Source organism: Aplysia californica, unplaced genomic scaffold, assembly GCF_000002075.1.
Source record: "Aplysia californica isolate F4 #8 unplaced genomic scaffold, AplCal3.0 scaffold00450, whole genome shotgun sequence".
Lineage (NCBI taxonomy): Eukaryota > Metazoa > Mollusca > Gastropoda > Aplysiida > Aplysiidae > Aplysia > Aplysia californica.
Window position 1 is genome coordinate 411,518 of NW_004797720.1, and position 12,518 is coordinate 424,035.

The 12,518-nt window shown below is 38.3% G+C and overlaps 1 protein-coding gene across 4 annotated transcripts in view; it reads right to left on the reverse strand.

Annotated features, from left to right (window-relative positions):
* Positions 1–555: 555 nt before the first annotated feature.
* Positions 556–12,518, reverse strand: part of LOC101847892 (EF-hand calcium-binding domain-containing protein 7) — a 31,644-nt gene continuing 19,681 nt past the window's right edge. For all 4 annotated transcript variants that reach the window (XM_005105052.3, XM_013086268.2, XM_035971507.1 and 1 more), the window contains 9 exons: positions 11,892–12,030; positions 10,438–10,538; positions 9,643–9,800; positions 9,260–9,393; positions 8,685–8,833; positions 6,075–6,197; positions 5,526–5,615; positions 4,891–4,998; positions 556–2,755 (listed from right to left, as the gene is read on the reverse strand). In XM_005105052.3, coding sequence (XP_005105109.1) covers positions 2,681–2,755; positions 4,891–4,998; positions 5,526–5,615; positions 6,075–6,197; positions 8,685–8,833; positions 9,260–9,393; positions 9,643–9,800; positions 10,438–10,538; positions 11,892–12,030 — 1,077 coding nt within the window. In that variant the 3' untranslated portion in view covers positions 556–2,680. The remainder of the gene's footprint in view (positions 2,756–4,890; positions 4,999–5,525; positions 5,616–6,074; positions 6,198–8,684; positions 8,834–9,259; positions 9,394–9,642; positions 9,801–10,437; positions 10,539–11,891; positions 12,031–12,518) is intronic.

Genomic DNA, 12,518 nt, shown 5'->3' on the forward strand with positions numbered 1-12,518 from the left:
GAGACTGTAACGGGCAGAAAGAGACAAAGATAGCGTGCCAGAGGCCGAGACAGAGATAGAGAAACAAAGAATAGACGTGGAGAGATCAAAATAAAAGATCACAGATACACAGACAAGTGGAAAGAAGATACAAGGGCAGAAGGGCCTCATGATATTATAATCCACACTGACAGTCACAAGCCATGATCATAAAATCTGACAGACTTTTACAATGAAAGGAATTATTTATTTGTTTAATTAAAAAGAAGCACAATGACACAATAACAGTGTTTTGAGAAAGAGAAAAGAAGCACATTGACACAATTATAGTGTTTTGAGAAAGGGAAAAGAAGCACATTGACACAATTATAGTGCTTTGAGAAAGAGAAAAGAAGCACATTGACACAATAACAGTGTTTTGAGAAAGGGAAAAGAAGCACATTGACACAATAACAGTGTTTTGAGAAAGAGAAAAGAAGCACGGCAGACAGAAATAACAGGAGAAAAAAAATAGAAATAGGACCTAAAGTAGCACCCCAACTGCCAACTCTCAAAGGAATGAACAAAACTTGAAAGAATTGCTAAAAATACAATTTTATTTCCTCTCCCATTTGAATTTAGTATACTTAAATATGTTCTACTGTGGTATAAACAAAATAAATTAACAAGTAAATGTACATAAACGATTCTTTCTTTCTTTTTATGAAAAAAATAAATTTATGTTTAAGAAGAAGCCTCATTTTACCATTAACAAACTGTGACTACCACTGATATCTTCTTGTGACTACCACTGATATCTTCTAGTGATACCACAGGGATTGCAGAACTTTTACATTTCTGAAAACAGATCTCTTCCAGAGAGAAAAAATAATTTCCTCATGAATAGAGCAAACATTTTTATAACAATACACATGACATGCATGTATTTCTCTCACAACTGAATTATCATCTATAACTCATACAAGTGTCCAATATGAAACAGCTATGACTACCAGTACAATACTGATCTAATGAGTACAACCAGTTTATCAAAATCAAAAATTGTGACTTTAGTCAATGCTGAAATCCCAATGAAAACTGTCATAAGAAGTTGCAACATTTGGCCCCCTGTTCTCATCATTTGTTACGATTCTGTATTAAAATTCTATCCTACAACCTCTTTTTTTCTGGCATTAATTGTGTCAGTATTGAGCTTGACCATCAATGATTTATTTATAGAGGCACCAGCCATCCATGTCCAGGTGCTGTTTTAGTATTGAGCTATTATTCTTTAAACGAGCCAGGGATGGGTATATTTATCTTAGAGGGATTTTTTCAAAGATGCTAGTGTCTGACTAAAACATGATGGTTTAATATTAACTCTCTTGAGCCTGGCAGTTTTGGGGTATATTGAATCGTTAACCACAAAAAAACTGTGAAAGTTATCATAATTTTTAAAATGCAACAAAAGAAATGCTCTCACAGAAAAAGAAAATAGCATCTCATTTGTCTGAATAGTTTTTTATTTCATCAATATTTGAAAAGGCAATGTCTCAGGATTACGCAATTTTTTTTTGCTCCCAATTTGTAATAAAATCATCTATCACAATGTTGGGGTGACTGACTTAGTCCGTTACCGCTCAAAAAGTACCTCACATAACCAATTTTTTTTTCTGAAATGAAACAAGTGGGTCAACTGTTAGCTTGACGCTTCCCGTAGCCTGCAACCGAAAAACACTAGAGATATCAATCGATAAAGCACATCCGGTAAATACACGGGATTCTGCCACTGGGATGGCTGCGCGTCCCAAAAATAAATGGGAAGAAGCTCAAGTGAGTTAAAAGTGTTTCAACCTTAAATGAGAGACCAGGAGGCCTCCTTCATCCAGTTTTGCATGACAGGCCACTTTCAGCAAATAAAATGTCCCTGACACATTCACAAAAAAAGTCTAAAGTACAGCACCAACATGTACGGAATATTAATGACTAAAAAATACGACTATAAAAATCTATGAATTGCAAATGATACATTGAAAAAGACACTGTTGTTACAGACAGTTTATTTTGCTGAGACAAAAAAATCTAGTACAACTGTTTCCAATAACAAACGCTATTCTTTTCTCTACAAGTGTAGACAGCAGTAATTATTTACAAATTATCAGGATAGATCACACCTGTGGATGAGACAAGACAAACTTACCACTTGCGTGGCGTTTTAGCAGAATTGCTTTTATATATATACACTTGTATAACTTTTCTCTTCATTAAAGCAACAAAAACAGCTGAATCTTGTGAATGTTTAGAAGGTTACAAAGAATTTCGGTGAAAATATAAGCATTTATCTTATATTTTGGTATTTCTTGTTTCAGGAATGGTATCATTCATAATATCAGCTATAAACAACTGATTACCAGAAAAAAAATACACATTTACAAATTTGGATCTGAATCTTTATACTTTATATATGCGCACATTTATCTTTCAGTTTTAGTTCAACAGTGTATGTATACTAAAGGGCATGTGCCAGTTTACAGTGGCAGTAATCTACCCAGTGACATTTATTCACATAGACATAACGCAAACAGAATTGATAACAACCATCATTATACGAACTGAGAAAAAAGCAATTTGTTCAATTATAATAATTGTCAATGAAGGAACTCCTAATATGGAATGACTTGAGCTTGAATGTCGCTGGGAACAGATTCCAAGGATGAGGAAATCACTTCAAAATGGACTCTTCACAGACCACACTGAAATCTCCACGGTCATCAAGGGGCAGAATATGGTGGCCAACCTGAGAGAAACAAAATGATAAAATTTGGAGGACCCAGCAATGGTGTGAAATCAAAGGTTAGTTATAATAGTGAGTTTTTTCTTCTTTTAAAAAAAAATAAAAATAAAGATAAGCACATTGACACAATAACAGTCATTTAGTGCTGGGAGAAAAGCAAGATGGATAGACAGATAAAACAGAGGCAAATTAAGTAGTAGAACTTATCAGTGGCACCCTCAAACTACCAGTAATGAAAGTGGAGACAGAACTGTTGAAAACATGGTGGTCTGAACTTTACAGTAGTTTCCTAACATGTCTGGGGTTTGGTTTTGTTTGTTCTGGTAAGTGTTTCGCAACACTTGCAACTGCATACGGTCGTACGAGCATGCGGCACACATTAAACATTTTTAGTTTGGTAGGAATTAATTTTGAATTTTGCCCTGGTGGCAGCCGATGCCTACTCTTATCAATTTTGGACCACCAAGGGATCTTAAATGAGCACAACTTGCACACGGGACTTACAAGATTTTTCGCCCTTATCCGAGAAGGCTAGTTGTTAGATCTTATCTACCCTAAAATCAGGCGTGTGGCTGAAAGACAGCAGTAAGAAGAAGCCAAGTATTAGCAATAGAAAGGCTGCAGAAAGAGTCAGGAGCCCACAGGAGGGGGCAAAAGAGGAGGGAGGTTGGGGTAGAAAGTGGAAACGAAAGCAGACAACAGAAAATGATTAGAGAGCAGGAAAGGAGGTGAAAAAGGAGAAAACGTTAGAGAAGAAAATTTTTCCCACTGCCGTCAGGTTTCGAAAGCGGGACCTATTGAACGAGAGGCGAATACATTAACGTCTAGACCATGAGAGCCCCCTCATGTCTGTTTAAAAGTCTAAAACATCTAGATAGTACTAGAGTAACGACAGACAAAGAAACACAGAGTGAGACACATGGAAAGTGAATGTGAAGATATACCTGATGTTGGTGTATAAAAGTATGGATAGAGAGGAATGACCATGAGGGACAGATCAAAACACAGGCAGAGAAAGAAGATGATGTAACATTGTTCACTTTGTGGGCACTATTTTCAGAAAGAGTGACTGAACTGAATGCATTTGTGATACACCTCTTCGTTTTATTTTGTAATCTAATATATTTATACTTACTAACTCTAAAGTGAATACCGGTTCTCATTAGAAGAAAGGTACTGTATAAATCCTGTTACATTGCATAATAGTCACAACCTGTATTATGCAATAGGCCTACACGTTGTTCCATGTTTTCTGGTAACCACAAGGTGTGTCATTAACTCAGTTGATATCAAGCTGGACGACGGTGAAAATGACCCAGATTTTAGTCCTCAATGGTGTATTTTTCAACTTGGGTTGTTTGGGGAGTTTTCAAGGCTTTCTACCTACTTAGTTATGTCCTACCTAGTGGTTAGGCTTTCAGACTCGCAACCATAATGTTGAGGGTTTGAACCCTGTCTCGGGCCCGACGTTGTGTCCTTGAGAAAGGCACTTTCCACAAATATTCCTCACCTCACCCAGGTGGGAATGGGTACCCAGCTATAGACAGTGAAAGATCTTGTCAGCATGTTAGTGTTTGAGCGCTTAATCAGCTGCTTGCACTGTCGGCTTCCCGGGAAGCAGAGAATGTTTCTGAGTGCTCTGTGGTCTGCTGGGGTGATAATATAGTGTAAACCGCATAGAGCTTGCTGTGGAGAGGGGATAAGCGCTATGCAAATGCTATTTATTATTCATTATCATTAAGTTGAAGGTCCTGCCTCTAAAACAGTGTTGACAAAGGCGTTAAACCTGTTCAATCGATAATTTCAACTGGTAACCAAAGAATAGGGGAATAAGAACACACCACACAAGACTCAGACAACACATGCACAGATTTTCTAAAACTAGCACAATCACCAAAATGCCAGTATGGAGAAGCAGATCAAACTAGAACACATCCTCCAGCAGTGCTGGACATACAGAGCCCTGAGACAGGAAACGTGGCCAGCCCCATTCACAACACAGGAGAAGCTGTGCAGGCCGACAGAAGAACTGAGTAGGACAGCTTAGTATATGATAGATACCCAACTTCAAGTGTGATGTGATCGAGAAGGATAGGAGGAGTAAGTAGAGAAAAAGAATGAAAAAAATTTACTCTCACCACTGCTGTCTGAGGGGAAGCGGTCACCGCAGCAACCAAGGAACCTGTGTGGCTGACCAGTCCACGACGTTTGCTGCAGTCCAGCTCTATCTTTACTCGAGTCTTCGACTAACACAACAGAGACGTCAACATGCAACGGAATAAAAAGTTGAGTTTGAATAAAAGGGAGCATATCAACACAATATCAGCAGTTACTTAGTGCTGGGTAAAAGAAAGACATAACTCTGTATTGCTAAATTATTACTGGATAGCACAAAAAGACTCATTGCATTCTGAAATTGTGACTTTGCCCAAGTTTGACAAACAAACCTTTAACATTAAATAACAAAAACCTACGGATTGCTGGACTACTGAATCCTGCAACAGTGGACTATGTGGAGCAATCCATCGGAGTAGCTCACAATAATAAAGAGATTCGACTGATTCATAAATTTAGCTCTACTATTTACCTCCTCCTCTTTATTCCTATCAAGGTATGTGCTAGCAGCCAGGCTCGTCACAAGGAAATGAAGTATTTAACGGAGTAACCACCTACCCTTCATAAGAATGAGACATGCTGACAAATGCAGCTGCATAAAACCGCTCACTTTTATAAGAGATGATGCTCAGTAGAATTGACGCCAAAAAAATCTCACCTTATTGTCGACAACAATCATGGCCCTGTGGTCATTGGAGTAAGTGTACATTGTCAAATCTTTCATGCCTCTCACTTTACTGGGCTCTCCCTGGTGGCCAAGACAAAGGTTTACAATCAAGGCTAGACCAATGTCTCAAGCTTCTTTGAGATCAGATAGAAGTGAAAAGTGTTAGTGCAACAAATTTTATTACAAACAATGTTATCATTTCTTAGGTTTGTGAACAATTATTTTACTAACTGTTAAATTGACATATTTTGTGACAGGACCAGAAAAATAAAAAAATAAGAAAAGTTAAACTATATTAAGTATGGCAAGTATACTCCTCTCCATCTTCCTGTCAGTACATCCATTTTTTGCCTTGAGTAGCATTCACTTAATTAACAAGTTTTTTAAAGGAAATAAAGGACTCTGACTCTAAAAGCTTCTATTCCAGTAATTAAAGAACGTTTTAGGGGAGAGATGTATGTACTACTAATACTACAATGTCATTACGCAGTTTTTTAAAAGAAAAAAAAATCTGAATCCTCTGAATAGATTCAAACTTACCTTAGAAATGGCCAATTCACAAACTGCTTCATTAATTTTCTCTTTATTGGCATCAAGGCCAGTCACTGTCAGCTCAGGATCATCACAAGCCTCAGCGTACACCCGCAGCAGGAAAGGGCATGCCTGTCAACGACATTGGGACTACATCACATCATTGTCATCACAGCATTCTGAATACATTTCTACACAGTAGAACAAAAGTTTCCATTCGCAGAGGAAAAAAACAAACTGAACTTTTGAAAAATAAATCTGAAGATCATTACAACATGTTAACAAAATATGCCAACATGAAAGCATTTTGATAGTATGATCTAAAATGCTTTTGTTCTTTTGGTAGAAACAAATGAACACTCCTAGAATGATGCAATAGGAGCCAATATAGTGATTTTCTCAAAATAAGGTAAGAACACTTTTGACACTGCCACAGTGTAGACATACATGTATTGATTTTGATGAGAGACTGTAGGATTCATTTTCCTGAGACTGAGTAAAGAGAAAGAAAGTGAGAGAGACTGACATGGAAAGAAGCATAGAGGAATTAGTTAAGTAAAAGTTTTACAATACTCACAACTACAGAAGGTCATATGGTTTTGAACGGGGGCCTAGCATTTTCAAAATGTGCCAATCCATAGACTTGACAGCCATAGTCAAGCCTGGATCAGACGAGAGCACAGTAAATGTGGAGAAGATGTTTGGAGTCTTGACCCAACTCCAGATGAGATCGAATCTTTAAAGCGTTTAAGGCTTTCTTGCACCTCACACGAAGGTTTTATATATGTGGTAGGAAAGTAAGTTTTTTGTTGAATATTATTCCAAGGAAATGAGCCTGGTTCTGGACAGGAATCCCTCCCCATATAGAGTCAAATCCGGTTGCAGTACAAGTCTGTCGGAATGGTAGAAGTGTACTGCAACCGTCTTTGTCGGGAAAAACTTGAAACCATTTTTGTTTGCCCACTTTTCAAGTTTGTACGGCTGAGTTTGCAGCTGTCTTTCCATAAATCTTAAATGAAGATTTTTGGATCAGCAGCATATCAGAAAGGCGTCAATGTATTACAAGCTGTCTATGTTGTTTTAGAGGGTCTGGATTATAGAACTGATTTTAATTTCAAAGAGGAGAGGGGAAAGGATGCTTCTCTGGGGAAGATCTTCCTCCCATTGGTGGGGATCTGAAAAGGAGGATCCAACACAAACCTGGAAGGAACGGTTCTAAGGGGAATTGCTAATGATGGCAGGGAGGTGGCCGCGCAGGCCGAAAGTGAAAGGTCTCTAAGAATTCCATACTTCCAGTTTGCGTCGAAAGCCTTTTCTATGCTAAAAAAATGGCGATCATGTGGCCTCCTTCAGCAAAAAGTCTCAAGTATGAAAGTCTCCAGGCAGACCAGATGATCCAGAGTGGATCGAGTTTTCCTGAATCTGCACTGGAGACCACTCAGCTAGCCCGTCATCTCCACAAACCACATGAGTCGCCTGTTGATAATTTATTCTATAAGTTTACACAGACAGCTCGATAAGGAAATTGGTCTGTTGGATGTGTGCGTGTGGAATTTGTTTGGTTTTGGAATTGAAATGACAGTGGCAAGTCGCCAGGACTCCAGAAAGGCGTGCGACTGCCACATGTCGTTGTATACGTCGAGAAGAAGTTGTGTATGTGTCATCCAGACCCAGGGCTCACAGAGGAGAAATAAGTATGGTCACATCATGTGGGTGAAGCATCAGGAAACAAAACAAATATTGGATAAATTTGACAGAGACAAAATTTGCTGCTATCATAGAACCATCATCCACAACATGAGGAACAAAAAGGCAACAACATTCTGACAGGATATTTCCAAGCAAGTCACAAAAGAGCTGCAAAAGACAAGAGTGTACAGCGAGTCCTCGTCCATGACAGACAACACATTTGACAAATGAGAATATCACAAATTTCCCTAGAAAGTCTGTACTCCTTTTACACTTATTGATGAAATAATATAAGGACACAGAGTCATTTGTTTCCTACAGCTCATTCCTATAGCAGTACATGTCATTTTTAGAGCCCATCTGTATGGCTGTCCCCGTCATTTTATGCAAGGAAAATTCTGAAATTATGCAAACTGAGCCCAAAAATGTGAAATTATGTGATTCTGTTAATTTTAACAATGATAAAGGAAAGTAATCAGAAATTAAGCAAAAAATGATCAAATTTTGCTAAATTATGCAGGGTGCATAAAACCACGGGGACAGGTATGGGGACATGGGTAGGAGGAACCAGGCCTGGATCTAGTGTGTCGAGCACATGGAGATATTACTGGGAAAAGAAGAGGGGAAATGACACTTGGAGCCTCCCTAAAGCTGGTTTTTTCAAAGAGATTCTTCATTTAGCATCTCTCTCTTGCCCTTTTTAACTCCCAGTGGAGCACAGGCCATCAACAACATTACTCCAGCGAAGCCTGTCCTGAGCATCCTTTTCTATCTGTTTCCATGATGTCCCTGCTTTTTCAATTTCCACTTGTACCACTCGTCTCCATGTCATCTTTGGTCTTCCCTTCTTACGCTTTCCTTGCGGGTTCCACGTTTAGCATAATATGTGTAAATAAACCCAACAAAATAAAACAAGTGCAGTGCAAGTACCTCATCGAGAATGAGAGACTTATTGAATCCCATGCCGTTCAGCGTGATCCACAAGTCCTCTGTGTCTCCTTCATTGTCATCTGCTTCCATTTCATTCAGTCGTAAGAAACCAGTTCTGGTGATCTCTCCCTTCTCTAGATCTATGTTATCTGTGAGTAGTACAAGTACAAATCAATGAATTAGTAAGCAATTTCAGGGAAAAATTTTACTTTGCTTTAAACCTTCTTAATAGTAAAACTACACAGACAGTAAAACTACACAGACAGTATAAACTTCAGTTATTGAGTTGAGCAACTTAAAATAAATCTCTTATCCGCCCCAGCACTCAGGAAAGACAATTTCCAGGTGTAATGTATGAGAGTGGGAATCCGTTTGGATGATATATAGTCTCTTGTAAAAATAAAACATAACCCCAACATCTTCGCACATCATGATAATCACTTCCTGTTCCAGCAAGACTCAGCCCCACTATGACCCCCATGGTGACCCCAGATGTTGCACACTAGGTCAAGCAGTTTGAAATGGGAGGTCCTACTTCATTTTTCCTGAATCTCCTTCCAGCAATGTCCACTCACCTTCCACAACTTGCCATTCATCATCAGCGATCTCCTCCCCGCTGGTGCGAAGGTTATACCAATTGAATTCATCTCTACTCAGCAGACCATTTCCATCCAAATCTGCCATCTCAAAAATTTCTTCCAGAGCTTTTCTGTAAAAATGTAGCAACAATAATCATGAACATGCAATTTTTAGAATACAGATTCATAATAAACAATTTAAAAAGCCAAGGAACCAATTATTATGAACATAACCTTTTTAGCTTTCCGCAAAGATTGTGCTGTGACAGTACAGATGGTTCAGCTGTTAAGTGCTATGTTATGGGCTCTATGTATCAATAGAGACATCAAAATTCAGCTCTTGTTCTTGATTCAAAGAGACTGTAGAATAATCACATTACCTGAAAGCTCTTGTGAGGGCAATTTTGCCTTCCTTATCTTTCGTGATGAGCTTAGCATCTTTAGTGGAGGTGTCACGCCGTGGCTTCAGACGACATCCGGTTGTGAATGGGATCAGTGTGTACGTTCCCATAGAGAGGCTGCACCGCAAGGAGTATTTCTGAGTGTGGAAGAAGAGAAATAGTCTCAAGACAGACACAAGCATGATGAACCTTTTTGAAAACATTTTTTAGACAGTTCCCTACTGAGGTGGAAAAACGAAAAGTCATGTTTGAAAATGGAATATATTACATCAATATAATATAGAACAATATTTCACTAGAAAAGTTTTGTAGAAAATTTAGTTTACGAGAAAATTCACATTGTTAGAAGCAAAAGTAGGTATTATACAAAAGCCACCAACAGATATACCATCTTATAATACCTCAGGCTGTACCTTAAATATGTTGTAAGTTCAATTCCTGACTCTATCATGACATGGTATCCTAAAGAAAGGTACTATATACCATATCATCCTGATGACCAACTTCACTGCAAATGTGAACTTGGTAATCAGCCAGGACAAAATATGAGAATCATCATCATCATGGCTTTGCTTCACAAATGAAGATCTGTGAAGGGGATGGTCCACATCAATCGTAAGCATGCTAGTGGCTGATAAGGCAATCTAACACATTAAATTTCATGTGTTACGCTTTTCAATAGGCAGTATGTAAATAAAGAATTAAGGACTGGCACAGGATTGGCAGTAGGATTATAACATGAAATATTGCGTTACTTTCTACTTTGGCTCTCACCCCTTTGCTGTCCCTGTTTTCAGTAAATGCAACTAAAGAGTTATCGTCTGCATTCAGCACAAATAAAGCTGTGTCAATGACGGTGCCATCAAGACTTTCTCCTGAAATTTAAAAAAACAAACAAACAAGATTTTCAATCAATCTCATTTTTTCATATATTTTGTGAAATCAAAAACAAAAAAAAGTTGGAAATGTTACAAAAATACTTTTATGATTGGCCACAAATGATTACAATAGGTCCTTATGTTCGGTCCTTATGTTCAGCAAAGGAGAAAAGGAGGAAAATAGAAAACAAAAAATAAACAGGGAAAGCTATAAATATATATATAAAGACAGCTCGAGGTCAGATTGCTGGCACAAGAGATACTCCATAGAGAGGTTGCTTGTCCTCTGTGTTGTGTTTAAGGAAATGTATTCTTTTTATGTGTTTCAAGAACACATTATAGCCAAAGCCCATGTCATTAAAATATAGCTCACTCACATCTTACGGTTAGAATGTTTGTGAATGAAAGTCAATGAAAAGATTTATGAAGTGTTACTCTCTTTCCCAAAGACATTCTTTTTATTTTTGTCTCCAAAATTACAGCCCTTTTCTGAATAATGCATGTTCCTTCCACGTCCCGGCATCTTCACTCACCGCCTATCAATACTGCATATGCTTCGGTCAAAGTTCTATTTCACCTACCTACCTTTGCTGCAGCCCCTGCAGCACAAGCTATTTTATCATGTTTTACCTCAGATCTATTTTAGACTCAATGTCAGTTAGTTATGTTACACTGATCTTTTAAAATACACATTGTAATGGCAATTAGGGGATAGCTATGAGACATTTGGTGGGTAGGCAGTGAGTCAAGAACAGAAACCAAAAGAAAAGACTATCTGAAAAAATAGATAACTTTTTCTTTATGGTTTCACAGATTTTGTTAACTCAGTTAGTATCATGCCTGACAAAGGAAAGAATGGCCTTGGTTCAAATCCCCAACAGGGCATCCTTGAACTCAGGCTGTGTTGTGGAGTTTTCAAGTCTCTTAAATTGACTCAGTTGTCTTAGTCTTATTAGAGATGATCCTGAGAGACCCAGCTGGAGAGCAGCAGTCACAGTGGGCAGTAAATCATTTGCAGCTTCCCGGATAAGAAATGTTGAAACCAAGAGAGAAGCCAGCAAGCTGAATTATGCATCGAAAAGTGGAAGTGGAACCTTCAAATGTTCAAAACGTGGCAAACTTTTCTCTCCCAAAATTGGTCTCATTGGCCACAGTAGAAGCCACAAGTCACCGTAAGCTTTGGTCTTCAAATTCTTCTATTTCGCTTGACAAATATTATCCTCTGCAGATTGAAGAATGAGTTATTACTATTATTTTTATCAGGGATGGACTTTAAATTCAGGGGTCCCACCTCTTGAATAACAAATCTGTATTGAGAGGGGCGTTGAACCCTTACACTTACTAACTTACCAGATTCCCCAATCCTGAGAGGCTGAATAGTGATCCAGACCTCTGTATCCTCTGACAAAACCAAGCTGTATGAGTGGGTGACCATGCCACTCTCATCATCCAGGAAAAACGCGCCTTTGCTGCTTACACCAGTCCAGTCCTGTACAAAAAGTAAGTTTACTCAGGATTAAAGGCCATTGACCCACACCACATTATATAAAACACTCATTTGTTTCATGAGTCTGAGTCAAACAATGCATATTTCTGTCATTGAGCAGAGACGGAGGGAATTAACAATTCCCTTTGATGGGCAGAATTTAGACAATAAAAAATAAAGTGGATGTACCTGTATAAAATAAAACGACTTGTGAAGGGAATCAGACCGGGTTTAACCAAGTTCTGACATCAAAGTTTGTGCGAAAAAAGAGATAAATAGGAGGAATCATAATCATTATTATAAATAGGAAGAATCATCATCATTATTTTAAATAGGAGGAATCATAATCATTATTATACATAGGAGGAATCATAATCATTATTGCCTTTCTCACCCTGCACCAGGGTATAAGCCACGGACAAACACTTTCTCACCCTGCACCAGGGTATAGGCCACGGACAAACACCTTCCACCTTTCTCTATCCTGGGCT